This window comes from Petaurus breviceps, unplaced genomic scaffold (assembly GCF_028583685.1).
Source record: "Petaurus breviceps papuanus isolate PSGF00001 unplaced genomic scaffold, PetGlider_PUasm1.0 221, whole genome shotgun sequence".
NCBI lineage: Eukaryota > Metazoa > Chordata > Mammalia > Diprotodontia > Petauridae > Petaurus > Petaurus breviceps.
The window spans coordinates 2,768,610-2,788,017 of NW_027185877.1; the positions used below are offsets into that span (position 1 = coordinate 2,768,610).

Genomic DNA, 19,408 nt, shown 5'->3' on the forward strand with positions numbered 1-19,408 from the left:
CTCTCTCTCTCTCTCTCTCTCTCTCTCTCTCTCTCTCTCTCTCTCTCCCTCTCTCTCTCCCTCCCCCAGCCCCCTATCGACCTCACTGATGCTTTGTCAGGACCCTCAAGAAAGTCACAAGATAGGCAACACATGACATACCCTGCCAGTTACTCTAGCCATGGAGAATAGATGGTTACTATAAGTCTAGGTCATGGCAGCTTTGCTGCTTCACTGGACCAAGGATCCTACCTTGTTCCTTCATCTCTTCCTTTGCATTTATTAATGACTTATTAGTCTATTAATGGTTAATTATCATTCTTATTTATTCATTAATGCACAGTTAGGTAGTATAGTCAATATAGGGCTGGGCCTAGAGTCAAGATGACCTCAGATACTTACTAGTTGCATAACCCTGGGCAGGTCATTTAACCTCTGTTTGCCTCAGTTTCCTCATCTGTAAAATAGGGATAATAATAGCATCTACCTGCCAGGGTTGCTGTGAGGTTCAAATGAGATAATAATCAAAGCATTTAGCATACTATACAGTGCTACATAGTATTAGAGAGTTGGGGTTTTTTTGGAGGGAGTTAGTTAAAGGCTCAAACCTAGTACTGGAAAGACCTACTACTTAAGAGTCAATACTCTGCTTTTATGACTTGTTAAAGGTGTTTCTAAAAAGGAAGAGGGGCAGGTATACTTCTCAGAGCTACTAACTGCATCTGCTGCCTCCCCACCCCCACAACTCAGCTACACTATTTTCCTTTCTACGTAACACAACTAGGAAGATAAACATGACATCTTAGAGTTGGGACAGACCTTAGAAATCATCTAGTACAACCCAGAATATACTCACCATCTAAAACACCTAATCCCATCAACTAATTGGTATACTTCTCATTATAAATGGATAAACTGGCATTCTTACAAAAAATAATCATTTCTAATGAATTCTGTCATTTTTATTGTTCTGCATGGATAGATAAGTTTTGGTCTGGACACCATCCTTAGAATGAACAATATACTAATAACCCCCACTAAAATACTATTTGGCATTTAAAGACCTTTCTGATCAGCCTTGAGGCTGCCTTTCCAGGCTTATTTACCTTATTAACCTCCCTTGCCCACCCCCCCCCCGCCAACTTCCAGCCAAAGTACATTATTCCTCATATATGATAATATGTATGCTACCTCTGTGCATATGTTATCCCTGGAATGCTCTCCCTGCCTCACCTATAATACTACACACATTCCTTGTTTCATCATTTTAGTTGTGTCTGACTCTTCATGACCCCGTTTGTGGTTTTCTTGGCAAAGATACTAGAGTGGTTTGCCATTTCCTTCTCCAGCTCATTTGTACAGATTAGGAAACCGAGGCAAACAGGATTCAATGACTTGTCCAAGGTCACACAGCTAGTAAGTTTCTAAGGACAGATTTACACTCAGGTCTTCCTTAGCTTCTTTCATTTCTCAGCTAAAATGTCATCTCCTACTATCCAGATCCTTCTAGCTACTAATTCCCCTTTCCTAGCTGGCCTTAGAAATAACTTGGCATATATTTTGCCTTTACTTATTTGTGTTCATGCTGTTTTCCTCCAGAAAGACGTTAAAGAATAGGGACTTGCATGCTTTTCAAAGCTACCTTGCTCCATGAAGTAAGGGACTTGTTTTTTTCTTTGAATCCCTAGAATCTTTCACAGTGCTGACAGGTAATAGGTGCTTCATAAGTGCCTGATCAATTGAACAGAAGAGGACTAGTCTTAAAAAAAAGAAGCTTCTCTAATGCCATCTTTTTAATTCAACAATCTTTTATCACATTCCATCCTGTTGAGGTCTTGTGGATGCCATCACCCAACATAATAGCTCTTGCTCCCAATTTTGAGTCACCTTAGGATTTAATAAGTATACTATGTACATTCTCCCCTACATTATTCATAAAAATGTGGGAAAGGATAGGGCCCATTTTTCCTAAGTCTGATTCCTAGACTCAAGCAGAACAGAACCCTCAAAGAAGCTGGATACATCCAACTCCTCAAGGGTGTGAGGGAATTTCTGCACCAAATGGGACATTGAGCTAGATAACCTCTAAGTTCTCCACTAACTTTAAGGATCTATGATTCGGTAACCAATCACTAGAATCCAAGTGGTTCTGGCTTGAAGTTTCACAGTTGTGTCAAGATAGAAGTTGTTTCTTATTCTGAGAGCATGGATCTCAATGACATTCTCTATCTTTCAGTTTCTATTTTATGATTTGGAAGCTTTGGCTTATCAAAGGAATCAAATCATAGCATAGGAACTTATTAAACACCTACTAAGTGCAAAGCATTGTGTAGGGAATGACAAATATACAGGAATAGCAGTTATTTAAAACAAATAACATTGTTTTAAATCTTGGGAATTCTCCCCATTTTGAGAATATGGGGGCAGAGGGAAAAATTATTTCCCAAAATAACTCAGAAGTCACAAGAAAACTGAAGTGAGTCCCATTCTACCATTGCTATTTGCCTGCCTTCTCATTCCTACTATCCCCCCTCCCAACCATTTCCATGACTCTTTCCTCAGTGACATAACACTGTGTCATCTGTCTGCCCCTTCTCCTAGAGGACAAGTAATACTAATTTTTTTTACCCCCAGCACTTAACACAGTGACTACCATATCCTTAGCATTTAATAAATGCTTTTTCATTCATTCAATTGAGAAATACTTGGACAAATTGTGTTTGGGTATAATGGAGTGTTATACTGCCATAAGAGACTACAAGTTTGATGAATTTAAAAAAAATTTAAAAACATAGAAATACTTGAATAAACTTTTTATTGTTAAGGAGAAGTAAGAAGAACCAAGACAACAGTCTACATGCTATAAACTCCCAAACTATAAACAAAAACGGTGCTAAAAGACTTGAACCCTGAATAATTGCAGTGACCAATCTAGATCCTGGATGACAAATTATGAGGTACAACCAAACCCCATTGCTAGAGAAGTGGGACCTTCCAGGTGTGAAATATACAAATGGTATAACATCATTTGACTTTCACTGTTTTGTTTTGTTACAAATAAGGATTCAGTGAAGAAATGTGGTATAAAAACAAAAGTTACCAATAAAACTTAAAAAAAGAAAAGTAGTAGCCTACCAGAGGCTAAAAATTGAATCCATGGCACATAAGAAACCCTTAGAAAACAGGACTGTGAAAATAATATCTGTTCTCTTCTCAGTATACTCTACTTAAGACAAGTTAAAGAGAAAACCAAATAAGTAAATTCATGAATTCACTAACCTGTTTGTAAGGGGAGTCGTTCAAATAAATCTCAGTGTCCCCAACAGAAATCAATAAACTTTTTGAACAAATAATATCATTATCAAAGCACTTTTTGTTCTGAGCAATAACAGATATGGCTGAGTCCTCTGCACTCTGTAAGATTAAAGAGAACATTGTGTTTGTAACCATGACTTTACTGTGTGTAAAATCCCAATCACATTCCTAGTGAAGACCACTATGACCTTGGTTTTTCCAAAATAATTGCTGAAACAATAACATCCTGCATTTATACAACAAAGGACTTAAAACACACATACAAAATAATGGCAAAAAAACCCAGTAAAACAAGGTACAATAGTCTTTAAACATGTTTGTTGTTGTTGTTCAGTCATATTCAACTCTTTGTGACCCCTATGGAGTTTTCTTGGCAAAGATACCATAGTATTTTGCCATTTCCTTTTCCAGTGGATTAAGGCAAACAAGGGTAAGTGACATGCCCAGGGTCACACAGCTAATAAGAGTTTAAGGCTACATTTGAACTCAGGTCCTCCTAATTCCAGGCCCAGCACTCTATCCACTGAACCATCTATCTGCCTTTTATACATGTCTACAATTCACCAAAAAAGTCCTTCTAAGCACCAATTCTAACTTTTTTTTTTTCAGAAATGTGAGCATAGGTTTAACATGTTATTATTTTCTGTGTTGCTTTGGCTGTGCTGTAGCTAAAGCTTTACTTAAGAACTTTGATCTAACTTTACTGAAGAACAATGACCAACCATGATTCCAGAGGATGGATAACGAAGCATGGTACCAAAGGTAGGCTAAAATCAAGGCCTCACTAAAGCTGATTGTTAAATTTTCATTGTGAGCATTTACAGCTCATAAATTTGGCAAAGGATAAAATCAGGGCTTGGTTTTGTTGATTGGGTCTAGACTTAAGAAAGTGATGGAGAAAATGTCAATAATGCAAATTAAACTTAACGCAAGTTAAAACTGTGCCATGTGAACTTGTTTTCTGGAAATCCAGTTTTTAAATATTTACCAGTATACCACTACTCACCTCCTTCCAGAGAGTCAGCGGATTCAAGATTCAGAATAAAACATTTTTCAGTATGGTCAATGTGGGAATTTGCTTTGCTTTACTATGTGTATTTGTTGCAAGGGTTATATTTATCATTTTTTTCAAAAGAGAAGGGGGGATGGGATGGAGACAGAATAGCTGTTAACTGAAGGTTTAAAAAAAAAACACCTTTGAGAACCCACAAAATGACACAGAGAAGCTAACCTCCCACTGAGGACAGCCTGGCAGGCCAGCAAGAATCCAGCACAGCGCTCTGGGAGCAGAGCCCAGCCCCACGCCAAGGCTTTAGCCCCAGGGCGGGCCTGACCAGCCGCCAGCCAGAGGGACTCCAGATCAGCAGCAACTGTGGCCCTTTCCAGATTTATCAACACAGAGATGAGAAGGACAAAGTGAGAGGTCAGTACAGTCTGGACTTTGGGACCAGTAAGTGGGAGTGCTTGGCTTTTACCCCCAGGACGAAAAGCCGCTGAGACGCCAGCACAGCCAGCCAGAGCCATGTGGCAGCTTCAGCTCTTGGCCTGCAGAGTGTAGGGGGACCAAGCACCAGTCTGAGGGGTAATCGCTCTTGCTTTAACCTTCTTGGATCTGGATTGCAGTCTAGGGTGGAGGTCCTGGGGTGTGTGTCCAGCTTGCCAGAGCTTGTGGAGACCAGAGAGGGCACCCATCTAATACCTCTGGCAGCTGAGAAAACCCCAGTGTTTGGGACGAAAGCTCCCCTGTCTGGTGACAGAGTCCTACTGTGGCAAAAAGCCCAAAAGTCAAATAATTGAGTGGCAAAATGAGCACGCAAAGGAAACAAAGCAGACAGAAGATTCCAACATTACATTCCTATTTTGGGGACAAAAAGGAGCAAAGCATGGAACAGGAGGAAAACAGTGAAGTCAGAACTCCTGCACCAAAAGCTTCAAAGGAAAATTCGAGCTGGTTACAGGCCATAGAGGACCTTAAGAAAGATTTTGAAAACCAAATAAGAGAAGTGGAAGAAAAATTGGGAAGAGAAATGAGAACAATGCAAGAAAATTATGAAATGAGAGTAAACAGCTTGACTGAGGAAAATAATACCTTAAAAAACAGACTGACTCAAATGGCAAAGGAGGCCCAAAAAGGCAATGAGGAGAAGAATGCCTTAAAAAGTCGAATTTGCCAGATGGAAAAAGAATCTCAAAACTCAATGAGGAGAATCATTGCTTCAGAATTAGATTGGAACAAATGGAAGCTAATGACTATGAGAAATCAAGATGCTGTTAAACAGATCCAAACAAATGAAAGAATAGAAGGCAATGTGAAATATCTCATGGGAAAAACCACTGACCTGGAAAATAGATCCAGGAGAGATAATTTAAAAATTATTGGACTGCCTGAAAGCCATGACCAAAGTAAGAACCTCGAAATCATCCTCCAGGAAGTTCTCAAAGAAAACTGCCCTGATGTTTTAGTACCAGAAGGCAAAATAGGGGTTGAAAGAATCCACCGATCACCTCCCGAAAAAGATCCCAAAAAGAAAATTCCTAGGAATATTGTAGCCAGGTTCTGGAATTCCCAGATTAAGGAGAGAATATTACAAGCAGCCAGGAAGAAACAATTTGAATATTGTGGAAACACAATCAGGATAACTCAGGATCTTGCAGCTTCTACACTGAGGGATCGAAGGGCTTGGAATATGATATTCTGTAGGGCAAAGGAGCTGGGATTAAAACGAAGAGTCACCTACCCAGCAACACTATCATGTTTCAGGGGAAAATATGGTCATTCAGTGGAATAGAGGACTTTCAAGCATTCTTGCTGAAAAAAACAGAGTAGAATAGAAAATTTGACATTCAGATACAAGAAGCAAGAGAAGCATGAGAAGGTAAACAGGGAAAAGGAATCATAAGGAACTTATCAAAGTTGAACTATTAACATTCCTACATGGAAAAACAATAATTGTAACTGATGAAACTTTTCTCAGTAGTTAAAGGGATTAGAAATATATATATATATTTGTCTATATATAAGGGTATATGGGCATATGAATACAAAGGTGAATGTGTGTATATATGTTTACAGGTATACATAGATAGAGGGCACAGGTCCAATTTAACAGGAAGGAATGATACTTAAAAGGTGAAATTAAGAGGTGAGAGAAATATAATGAGAGGAGATGGGGAGAGACAGATTGGGGTAAACTATCTCATACAGAAGAGGCAAGGGAAAATGGTTACAATGGAGGGGAAGAATAGGAAGGCAAAAGGGAATGGGTCAACCTTATTCCCATTGAATTTGGCTTGAGGAGGGAGTGAAATACACACTAAATAGGGTATCTCACCCTCCAGGAGAACAGGGTGGGAAGGGGATGAGAGGGGGGATGATAGAAGGGAGGGTAGGCTGGGGGGGGGGAGGGGGGTTAGAAGCACTCACTTTTGAAAATAGACGGGATCAAAGTGGAGAGTAGAGCAGGTGGGAGGTGGGATGGGAGGGAGGGAAGTGTAGTCAGTCTTTTACAATGTATCTACTGTGTTATTGTTTTGCATTAGCAACACGTATGCAACCTATACTGAACTGCGTATCTTCCCAGTAGGGGTGGGTGACAGGGAAGTAGGGTAATGAATCTGGAATTGAAAGTTTTAAAATCAAATATTCGAATATGTATATATATGTATATGTATGTGTGTATATATATATACACACTATTATTAATACCATCTTACATGTAATTGGGACATGGGATGTGCAGGCACTGAGGCATAGAGATCCACTGGAAAAGTGGAAAGGGGTATGGGGGAAAATGTGGGAGAGAGCAGATTGGAGGAGGGGATATCCTGTGGGACTACTATTTTGGGGTGGTAGGTAGGGGAGAAAATTTGTAACTCAAAATCTGGCGGAAACAGATGATGTAAATCAGAAGTTAATAAAGCATTAAAAAAATTTTTAAAAACCACCTTTGACTTTAATAACAAAACTTAAAGGGAAACTTAAAACATCCTGAACTAATTGTCTGCATTTTGTAGCAATAAGAACATTTGAATCATCTGCACTCTGGAAGATTAAGAAGAGCACTGTGTTAGTAAATGTGACTTTACTTCTTTGTGGAACCACAAGTTTAGTGAAAATTTTAAAATATGGAAATATGGATTTAGAATTCATAAAATGCAGGATAAAAAAATAAGATAGTCCACACCCAGAAATAACTGGCCATGTAACCTTGAGCAAGTTAGTTAACCCTGATTGCTTTAAAAAAATAAAAATAAAAAAAATAAGATAGAGCACAAAAAAAACTCTCTAAAAGAGAAAAATAACTAAGAAATAAAGAAAAGATACAACAAATCTTCAAAAGATAAATTAGAGAATTTATAGGGGTGGTTTAGTCTTTATACAAATAAATATATCACCAAAACCCTTCAAGGTTGGCTTTACTAGAATCAAAAGTGAGGGCTAAAGTAGGAACATGGAAATCAGTACAAATAAATGAGCAGGGAAGAAACTATATACATTTGTATTGCTCAAGGTGAGTAAGAAGGATCTGTGATCGCAGCAGCATGAAGGATTCCCAGGGCAGGGATTCACTCCACCTGGCAGATCACATCTATAAATTAGTAAATCAATCCTAGACAAGAAGAGATAAAGTAATTTGCTCAGGATAACAGATCTAGTAAGCTCCAGAGTCAGGATCTGAACCCAGGTTTTCCTGTTGTGAAACCCAATACTTTATCTACTACTCTAGTCTGCCTCCAAGTATAGCCCAACAAAAGCTAAATAATGATTTGGCCACAAACTAAAATTCAAGTAGATTTGGAATATTTGGGAAGTGCTAACAAAATCTGTCCATCTTTTACAAGAAATAAGAAAAGAGCTAGGGATTGAAGGTAAAGGTAAAGATTTGAAAAAATGAGCCTCATTAAGAGATTTCAGAGAAAATTAACAAAAGAAAAATTAAAGAGGTTTCATATACATTTTGCTATTAACACTTAAATGTCTATCCCCAATTCCTTCCATTCTCTTCCTATCAGGAAAGAACAAACACTCTGAGAGTTCCTCAACTATAGAGTCCCATAAATATCATATCACAAGGAAAGAGCTAAGGAGCCTCAAAGAGATTATGTTTCTTTTGGGTGATGCTTGGTTTTCATGGCTTCTACTGTCTTCTAATTATTAAACCTAATTGCAGCCATTATCCGGAACATGGAGGTTAATTCTTATTCTAATGACTGAGAAAATTCAAAAAACATTCCACAATCATAGTGACAGAAGAAATTCTTTTCTTTTTTTTTAACTTAATGCAAAAATACTTGGAGGAAAGAGCAGGTATCATGATGTTCAAGGGCAGAGGGAGGAATAGTAGAAAAATGGGGTTATATTGGGAAATGCAGATGCCAACCTTAGCCCAGATGCAGTACTGCTAAGGAAAGTCCCCATGCTTGCCCCTATCCTTGTCCTGCACTTTCCTTGGGGAATGTCTCTCTCCTCTGATGCCACTGTGAGAAATAATCCATTTGGACCCCTACTCTAATTCCAATCGGTATGATACATTACATAAATCATACAGGGATAATTCGATAAGATCATAATGGACCTCAAACTTTAGTGTAACATTCACTACTTATTTACCAAGTTATGAGACTCACTTGCACAACCACAAGAATGCTGACAAAGATATCTCCATCCTATTTTGCTCAAATTCCATGTCCAAACTCAGGAAAAGTGAGATGCTTTGATGCTTTAGAAAGTTCCCCAACTTGTTTTTGTACCTCCAGACCATTTTCTCTTGTCCAATGTGAGCAGGTGACTGTTTTACGACCACTTAGTCAGTGGAGATGCCACATACTTCGCCCAATTTGTGACATTCCTCCCCCTTGTCCCCCTGCTATATTATTTTTGGCCCTTAAGAGCAATGTCTATCAACCAATTGGGTACAAAACTATAAAAACAAGGTCCTGGAAGAAGAGGGAATCTAGATCGGGAGGAAGATCTGAGGTCTACTTCGTTAAAGGGGACCATGGACATAATAAAGTGCCATTGACTCAGACCTCTGCCTCAGTCTCTTTTATTATAAGTTGGATAGTTTTAATCCCCACACCATCAAGGAATATGCACATCAGCACCTGGGACTGAGCCTCAGATTTCCCACCATAATTATGGCTCTGCACAGAACATATATTATCTCCATTTATCCTTTCCCTATTACTTAGGAATGGCAAGTAGCTCAGTGAGGCAGCTGGGGTCACCATGTATAGTTTGCTGACCTTGGACTCAGCAAGGTCTGTATTCAAATCCTACCTCAAACACCAACAAGCTACCTGTCGCTGGCAGGTCAGCAAACCTCTCTTGGACTCAGTTTCTTCATCCATAAAATGGCCTTAATAAATAGTAATAATATATAATATATATATATAAAATAATATGTAAGTAATAATAATAAAAAATAAAATATCTCTAGTTCATAGGGCTGCTATTAGGATCAAATCAGATAATGTACCTTGTATACTTTGCAAACCTTAAAGCACTACATAAATGCTTGCTATTAATGACCGCTGATCAAAATCTTGCTCTCCTATTTACTGATGATCACTGTGTTTTGCTATGCACATTTCTTCAGCTGCCCATGATGAATAGATGATTTCTTTAGAACTTTTGTTTCTTATGAAGCAATTCCTTTATCAAGCACTGACTTGACTATGAAAAAGAGAATAATAAGGATCCTTAGGATGATTCCCCGATGAGTCCCTTGAAACCATCATCCATCAGGCTTTTATATTTTGTATTCATCTAGCAATACACTTCAGTAATTATTTTCAAGAAACAGTAGAAAAAAGTCATTCAGGGATTTAAATTTAAAGGAAAAACATCTTAGGTTTTTTTTGTTTTGTTTTGTTTTTGCTTTTCCTCTTGGGAAGAGTTATTTAGAGGAAAAGGGATGAAAAGTTGGGGGAAAGATGTTGTTACTGAATTGAGTCCAATTCTTTGTGATCCCATTTGGGGTTTTCTTGGCAAAGATATTGGAATGGTTTGCCATTTCCTTCTCCAGCTCATTGTACAGAGGAGGAAACTGAGGCAAACAGAGTTAAGTGACTTGCGCAGAACCACACAGCTACCGGTAGTAAGTGTCCGAGGAAGGATTTGAACTGAAGAAGATGAGCCTTCCTAATTCCCAGCCCAGAGCTCTATCTACTGCACCACCTAACTGCCCCCTCTCCATCTTTTACCATATTTTAAAAGAGTCTCAACCTTGTCCATACCAATGTTTATATTAAAGCATACATATGAAGGGTTGTATTGCTTAAAGGCTGCCAGTCAGAAAGACTTGAGCTTTAACTCTTTCTCAGATAATTACTAGCTGTGTGAAAACCTGGACAGGTGACTTAACCTTTCTGGGCCTCAGTTTCCACATCTGTAAAATGAGGATAACAGCAACCACCTCATAGATTTGTTGGGAGTTTCAAATGAGATAATGTATCTAAAGTACTTTGCAAATTGCAAAACACTATAAAAACATTAACTATTATTAATTATTGTTTTTAGGCATGGTACAATCTCCTGTATGATAGCACATTAAGCAGATAACTTAAAATGGAATCATTCCTTAAGCATAACTTCCCTTCATTTTCTGCTTCTAATATGTTTCAAGTTAATCTCAGGCTTTGGGGGTGATGATTAAGATACTGCTAAGCAATATAATATATAAATCTGCAAAGCTAAAAAAAAAAAAGGTCAATACCTATGAAGAACCATTGTTAATCATAATTCTTTTTTCCCTAGAAATGAAAATGGTTGTGAATGATTTTCTGAATCCTTCCCATGCACCCATACACACACACACACACACACATACACACACATTAACACACAAACTGAGCGCATGGGACAATATTTTATATTTCCAGAAAGAAAAGTTTCCTTAGTTGCTATAAAATGAAGTTCCCAGAATAGGGATTTTAAAAGACCCTAAAGGAACACTCCATGGGAATCTAGTCCCAGAGCCAGTCAGTCATTTAAGAATTAGTGGGGGGGGGGGGGGGCAGCCAGGTAGCACAGCAAGTAAGAGCACTGGCTCCAGTGTTGAGAAGACCTGGAGATTGAATCCCGGGCTCAGATACTTGGCAGCCACCCAGAAACACCTGGCCGTGTAACCTTGAGCAAGTTACTTCACCCCGATTGCTTTAAAAAAAAAAAAAGGAAAAAAAAAGAATTAGTGGTGGGGCCTAGGCAAAGGAAATACACTGCAAGGAAAGTGAAGCTAATTCCTCAGTGTTTTATTTTCATGATAGTCTAGGACAACTAAACATCTCCTTAATTTTCTGTCAGTGAAAACAATGGGATCATCCTATGAACTTAAATTGTTCTAAATTCTTCATTGATAATCCAGTCAAGAAAGATTGTGAAAATAGTGTTGGATTGGAAGTAAAAGAAAGCAGGGGTCCAAATCTCATATCTGCTTACTTTCATGTATAATCTTGTGTAAATTACACAATCTCTCTAGGCCTCAATGTCCTCATTTGAAAAGCGATGGGATAGGACTATATGATTTCTAAGGTTTTTTCCTGATCTAAATCCCATAATTATCAGCAATAATTCCAGTGGACATACAAAAAGGTAGAAATCAATAAGATTAAGAAAATACGGATTGGGAATAAGAAGTAAAGCAGTAGATGGAGAAAATAGCAAAGTAACTCAAAACGAGCTAAAAATAGGAAGGAGATGAGTTAATAGGAAGGAAGGAAAGGGAAATAAATTAATCATCTAGATTAGAGCAGAGAATTCAGATGTTGTTCAGTAGATTCTTTGTGATAAGACTCACTTCTTAAAGCAGCCTATTCACTGAATGGGCATTACCTCACAGTAAGTGAGTACAGCCTAAAAGGGCCAGGGTCTCCCATTGCATTCTGGGTCTTCTCCAGTCATCTGGTCACTGGATTCAGATGGCTCTGGAGGAGAAAGTGAGGCTGGTGACCTTGTACAGCCTTCCCTCACTCAAATCATAGTCAACTGCAAGTCATGTCATCATTTCCCGGATGCCGTGGTCCTCTTCAAAAAAACAAAGGACAAACACAACCATGGGATTTTTCTAACAAAGACACTGGAGTGGTTTGCTATTTCCTTTTGCAGCTCATTTTACAGAAGAGGAAACTGAGGCAAACAGGGTGAAGTGACTTGCCCAGGATCACACAGCTAGTGTCTGAAGTCACATTTGAACTCTGGTCTTTCTGATTCCTGGCCCAGTGCTCTATACACTGTGCCACATAGCTGTCCCTGGGGCCAATTCTTTTGAGTGGGAAAGAGAGATTATCTGTAGGGCTTCTTAAACTTTTTCTACTCTAGAGCCCTTCAGCACTTCTTAAACTGTGGGCTGTCTTTTGTATTTGTATGTATCCCCAGTGCCTGGATAAATGACACCCTTTCATTCTTCTTTCTCAGCACTTTTACTGATTGGTTCATCCTACAAACTGATCCCCCTGTATATACAAGTCAGAATTTGAAACTAATGGGGCAGCTAGATTACACAGTGAATAGAGCATCAGCCCTGGAGTCAGGAGGACCTGAGTTCAAATGTAGTCTCAGACACTTAACACAAAACTAGCCATGTGACCTTGGGCAAGTCACTTAACCCCAATTGCCCTGCCCTCTCCCCTCCAAATAGGAAAAAAAAGAATTTGAAACTAATTAATACTTTTGTATGGTCTCTCCCTTCTCTCTAAAGGTTCTTCTATAGGCTGATTTCTGACAGGAACAGAGACTTAGGATTCAGGATCATCCTACTCCATATTGCCAACTGCAGGCAGATTTGGACTTGATATTCAGTTAGGATTTTGACACTTAGAGGTTTGAGGAGAAGGCATTATAGGCAGAGCAAACATAGAATGGGGAAAGTCAGAGAAGTGGAAAACCAACATAACATGTAGTTTGTCTAGAGCACAGAAGAAGAATATATACATTGATTTTAGCTGTGATGTGACTTCAACTGACTTCATCATCAAACAGAAGCAAAAGTTGTAGAAAATCCAATGAGTAACGTTGTTGTTACTTTAATAAAGTTCCTGTAAGTGGTCAGGGAATAGTATGCCATGAGGCCATATTGTTGAGGGTCTTGAATATCAGGCTAAGAAGTTTGTACCTTCTGTTGGTAAGGAATAATTGAAAGATTTTGGGTAAGAAAATGAAATGACTGAAACCATACTTAATGTCAATTAATCTGGCTATGGTATGTAGAATAGATGGGAACAATAGAGAGGTTGGAGGAAGAAATTGGTTGAGAGGCTATTTCATTAGTCCCTGGAAGAGATAATGAAGACCTAAACTTGCAAGAGTAGTAATATAAATGGGAGAAAAGAACATGGAAGCTAGAGACATTGTAGGAATAGAATTAACAGAAGCAAAAAAATTATTATGGGATCCCATATACATTATATGAGCCTCCCAAATCTCAGCTCTGCTACTAGAATTTTCCAGGAAGGGTTTTAAGAGATTTCCAACCCTTCTTATTACAATTCCTTGCGTTCTCAAGTCTTTGACAAATCAGGTCTATAAGCACATTACTATGTATCAGTCACTATGCTGGGGATGCAAAGAAAGACAAAAACAGTCAAGGAATCCATCAAGGAGCTCACATTCTAAGGGGGGAGACTAAATGAAAACAATTTATACACACACACACACACACACACACACACACACAGTCAATAAGCTTTTATTAAGCACTATGTACCAGGCACTTCAAGGAACCCACAAACAAGGCATGGGTAGCAATCATGATCTCAGAAAAAGTAAAAGTAAAAACAGACCTAATAAAAAGAGATAATCAGAGAAATTACATTATGCTAAAAGGTATAATAGACAATGAAGTAATATCAAAATAAAATTTTACAACAGTTCTCCAAGGTTCTCATTTCTCAAATATATAGGGAACTGGGTCAAAATTTATAAAAATAAGAGTCATTCCCCAGTCGATAAATGGTCAAAGGATATGAACAGGCAGTTTTCAGAAGAAGAAATGAAAGCTACCTATAGTCATATGAAAAAATGCTCTGAATCACTATTGATTAGAGAAAAATCAAATTAAAACAACTCTGAGGAACTACCTCACACCTCTCAGAAATGATAAATGCTGAAAGGGAAGAAGTAAAAGAGGTCTACTAATAAACCATTGGTAGAGTTGAGAACTGGTCCAACAACCATTCTGGAGAACAATTGGGAGCTATGCCCAAAGGCCTATAAAATTGTGCATACCCTTTGACACAACAATATCACTACTGGGTCTGTATCACAAAGAGATCAAAGAAAAATCAAAAGGACCTCTATGTACAAAAATATTTATAGCAGCTCATTTTGTGGTGTCAAAGAACTAGAAGTTGAGAAGGTGCTCATCAGCAGGGGAATGGCTGAATGAGCCATGGCATATGATTGTGATAAAGTACTACTATGCTATAAGAAATGATGAGGGGGTTGTTTCAGAAAAAATATGGCAAAGACTTACATGAACTAATGCCAAGTGAAGTGAGAAGAACCAGGAGAGCACTGTGCACAGTAATAACAATATCATAATGATGAGCAACTGTGAAAGACTTGGCTACCCTGATCAATACGATGATCCAAGACAATTCCAAAGGACTCATGATGAAAAAATGCTAATCATCTCTAAATAGAACTGATGAACTGTGTGAGTGCAAACTGAAGTATGATTTTCTCCTTTTATTTTTTTTGGCAATATGGTCAATGTGTAAATATGTTTTTGTATTATTTCACATATGTAATTGATATAATTTTACTTCCCTTCTGAGTGGGTGGGGGAAAGGTGGGAGGGAGGAAGATAATTTTGAACTCAAAATCTGAAAAAAACATTTAAATAAATTATGTTTTAAAATATACCTTTCACCTAGATATACTGTATATAGAAGCCAGTGGTCCTATTTGGTCTCAAGAATATCTACTTTTAAACAGTGTCTGTGATAAAGGCCTCATTTCTAAAATATATAGAGAACTGAGTCAAATTTATAAGAATACAAGTCATTCCCCAATTGATACATGGTCAAAGGATATGAACAGGCAGTTTTCAGATGAAGAAATTAAAGCTATCTATAGTCATATGAAAAAATGCTCTAAATCACTATTGATTAGAGAAATGCAAATCAAAATAACTCTGAGGAACCACATCACATCTATCAGATTGGCTAACATGACAAAACAGGAAAATGTAAATGTTGGAGAAGATCTGGAAAAATTGGAACACTAATGCATTGCTGTTGGAGCTATGAATTGATCCAACCATTCTAGAGAGCAATCTGAAACTATGCACAAAGGGTTATAAAACTGCATACCCTTTGACCCAGCAATACCATGTCTAGGTCTTTATCCCAAAGAGATCATAAAAACAGGAAAAGGACCCACATGTACAAAAATATTTAGAGCAGTTCTTTTTAGGTGGCCAACAATTAGAAACTGAGGGGATGCCCATCAATTGGGGAATGGCAGAACAAGCTGTGGTACAGAAATGTAATAGAATACTATTGTTCTATAAGAAATGATGAGCAGGTAGACTTCAGAAAAACCTGGAAAGACTTACATGAACTGATACCGAGTGAAGTGAGCAGAACCAGGAGAACATTTTACACAGTTTGATAGACTTATCTCTTCTTAGCAATTACAGGATCCAAGAAAACTCCAAAGGACTCATACTGGAAAATGCTATCTATATCTAGAAAAAGAACTATGGAGTCTAAATGCAGATCAAAGCATACTATTTGCTTTCTCTCTCTTTTTTGTTTCTTCTTTCTCATGGTTTCTCCATTTGGTTCTAATTCTTCTTTACAACATGACTAATGTGAAAATGTTTAATATGAATGTATATGTAGAACATGTATCAGATTTCACATTGTCATAGAATAGGGGGAGGGGAGGGAAGGGAAGAAAATTTGGAATTCGAAATCATTTGGAAGTCAATGGTGAAAATTAAAAATAAATAATTTTTTAAATAATAGCCCCTTTTAATTCATGGAAATAGATGGTGCCTATAAAAACTAACATCAAGGTAAGCTAACAAGTTGTTTCTATTGTTGGTCAGGCTAAACTCTGGTTATGAATGGCAGCCTGGCAGAACAGGGGCATGCCTGGATTCCAAACCTCTGATCCCTGAGAGGAGAGTCAGTCTGGAATAGCAGGGAATGGGAGAATTGAAACTTGAGGTCATCATTAGGGAGTAGAAAGAAGCCAGTAGAAAGAAGACATAGAAAAGTCCAGGATGAGTCCTGAACAGGGGCTCAGTATAGCTTTCAATGTTAGAAAGATTGTGATCATAGTGTTTTCCACAAAATGTTTCTAAACTCACAAAGTCTATTCAGTGGGCTACCTCAACCTCTCTGAATGAGTCTGGAGCACTTTCCATAAATTATCTCACTTGATCATGAACCACTGGGTCAGTAAATTCTTCACCTAACTGTCCTATAGTCCCAGCCTCAGTATAAGAAAGAAACTGTTTTTGAGATTAAAGGTGTTTAAAGGAGGGGAAATGAGAGAAATTATAAATGAGCATGTGAGCACCCTCAATAAGATATGAACTGTCCCAAATGTCAGATGCAGAAAATTGAAAGGATCAAAAATGTAGAACTAAAAGGGAACTTTGAGGTCAGCTACTCCATCCTCCCTCTGCCCCAGTTTTACAGATGGGGAAACTAAGGCTGACAGAAATTAAATGATTTGATCAAGGTCATATAATTGTAAAGGATAGTCAGGATTTGAACCAAGCTTCTCTAACTCCATATACAAATTCTTTTCCACTGTGCCATGCTGTTTTTAAATGGATATAAGATGAAGAGTTCAAAGACCCATTGGAAGACTTAGATGAACTGATGAAAAGTGAAAAGTAAAAAACTCAAGGGCTACAACGATATAAATAGAAAGAATCAGCATAACAAAAAAAAAAAAAACATGAGTGTTGCATAATTACAAATGACAAGGCTTAGCCACAAAGGAAGAGATGAAAAAATGAACTTCCCTTCCTTCTTTGCAGAGGTGGGAGACTATGGGTGTGGAACTGTCAGAATTAGATTAAGTGTTCTCCAGTGTCACTTAATGACTTCTCTTTTATCCTTTTCTACAAACATTTGTTCTCTGTAGAGAAGGGGGAGGGGAGTTTGATTTGGGAATAGAAATGATAAGAAAAGAAAAGATACCAATACCAATTACAAAAACAATTTTTAAAAGGATATGAGTAAAGCAGTTTAAAGTTATGGGTGTGGAAATGAGAGGAAAAAGAAGCCTTTTTTTCCCCATTTACTATGAGCATTGATATACCTACTAAAAGAGAGGTTCCCTATGCCAGTTATAATAATAAAAAATAATGCCCATAAATCTGATGACTAGATATTGAACAGTAAGAGATAAGTGTCATCTATTTAAAATGGTGTTATCAGAGCTGAAGGAGAGTGTCTGGAACTTGTAACCTGGAAGAAGGAAGGGAGATGGTTGACAAGGGAGAAATAATGAAACGTTTTGTATTCACAAAATGGATTCTGGTTCCTGAGAAGTACTAAGTACAAAGAAAGGGGCTGGCAATGATCCTAACATTCTTTCAAAAGAAATATTGATGATCCCACACCATGACAAGAAAAAAGTGAAGGCTCTTTGCCGTGGGAAAAAACTTGACTGCTGGAGCAATCAGACAACAAAATGCAATTGGAGAAAAATCAAAACAGAAAAGATCCAAGCAGGGAGAAATTGACTATGCAGCCGGATTAAATTTCAAAACCCAGAAAAACATGTTGTATTTGTTGAGATGAATTTATCTCTGGGATGAAATCATTATCATTCTGCAAGGCCAAAGACAGTATTTTTGATTTGCCATATGTTGTCTGACTGAATTGTCCTGAGAAGAAATGCTTCTTACTCTTCTTAGTAAAAGTCAGGTTTTTGTAAAATCCAATAAACTACCATTTAGAATTATAGAAAAGGGAAGAGTTCATGACCAAACAAAGAAAGGATAGAAAAGTTCACATAAGATGAAATAGACAATTTTGATGACATAAAATTAAAAAGATTCTGCACAAATAAAACCAATGCATTTAAAATTAGGATAGAAAAATGTACTGGGGATAAAAACATCTTTGTAGCAATTTTTCCTGGTAAAGGTCTACTATCCAAAATATAAAAGGAACTCATTAAAATATATAAGAATAACAGTCATTTCAAGAATAAATAAAATGGCCAGATGAATAGGCAGTTTTCAAAAGAAGCAATCCAAACAGTTAACAGCCATGTGAAAAAAAAATTTGTTCTTATCACTAATAATTAAAGAAATGCAAATTAAGGCAACTACGATATTCCATCTCATACTCATTAGATTGGCAAATATAATAATAAAGGAAAATGATAAATTTTGGAAGAGTTGTGAGAAACCAGACACATTTAATGTACCAGAGTTGTGAATTGTTCTAGCTCTAAGAGTCACTAAACTACATATACCCTTTGACCCAGCAATATCTGGGACTTATATTTAGGGGCCTATGCCCCTAAAGAGATAAAAAAAAAAGGACAAAAGCTTCATAAATACAAAACATTTGTAGCAACTCTTTTCACAGTGCCAAGGAAATGGAAATAAAGTGGTAACCTATCAACTGGTGAATGTTCAAGCAAATTATCATAAATGAATATTAAAAATGCTATTGAAAAAACTTATTTTAAAAAACAGTTTTAGAGAAAGCTAAGACTAATATGAATTGATACAGAGTGAAATGGGAAGAAAACAATTTATATGATAACAACATTGTAAAAAAAAAAATACAACTTTCAAGATATACCAATGCATTGACCAACCATGATTCCAGGAACCAATGATAAAACATGCTACCTATTTCTTGAAAGAGAGGTGATGAGTTCAATCTGCAGAAAAAGATGAATATTTTTAGATGTGGTGACTGTGGGGATTTGTTTTGTTTGATTATGCTTTTTTATTATAAGGGTTTTGCTTTCCTTTAATTTTTTTTCAGTGAGGAGTGGGAAGGAAAGGAAGGATAGAATAGTTCCTCCTCTGCCCCCCCCAAAATAAGAAGTGAACAGAAAGTCCAGAAGAAATTATAAGCAAATTGAAAATTAAATGTGGAATTTGTTACATGCTTAAGAAGAGAA

At 37.4% G+C, this 19,408-nt stretch overlaps 1 protein-coding gene across 1 annotated transcript in view; it reads right to left on the reverse strand.

Moving 5' to 3' along the window:
• Window positions 1–19,408, reverse strand: part of OTOGL (otogelin like) — a 205,653-nt gene that overhangs the window by 92,608 nt on the left and 93,637 nt on the right. Inside the window, exon 26 of the mRNA XM_069094774.1 lies at window positions 3,259–3,393. Within this exon, the coding sequence (XP_068950875.1) occupies window positions 3,259–3,393 (135 nt within the window). The remainder of the gene's footprint in view (window positions 1–3,258; window positions 3,394–19,408) is intronic.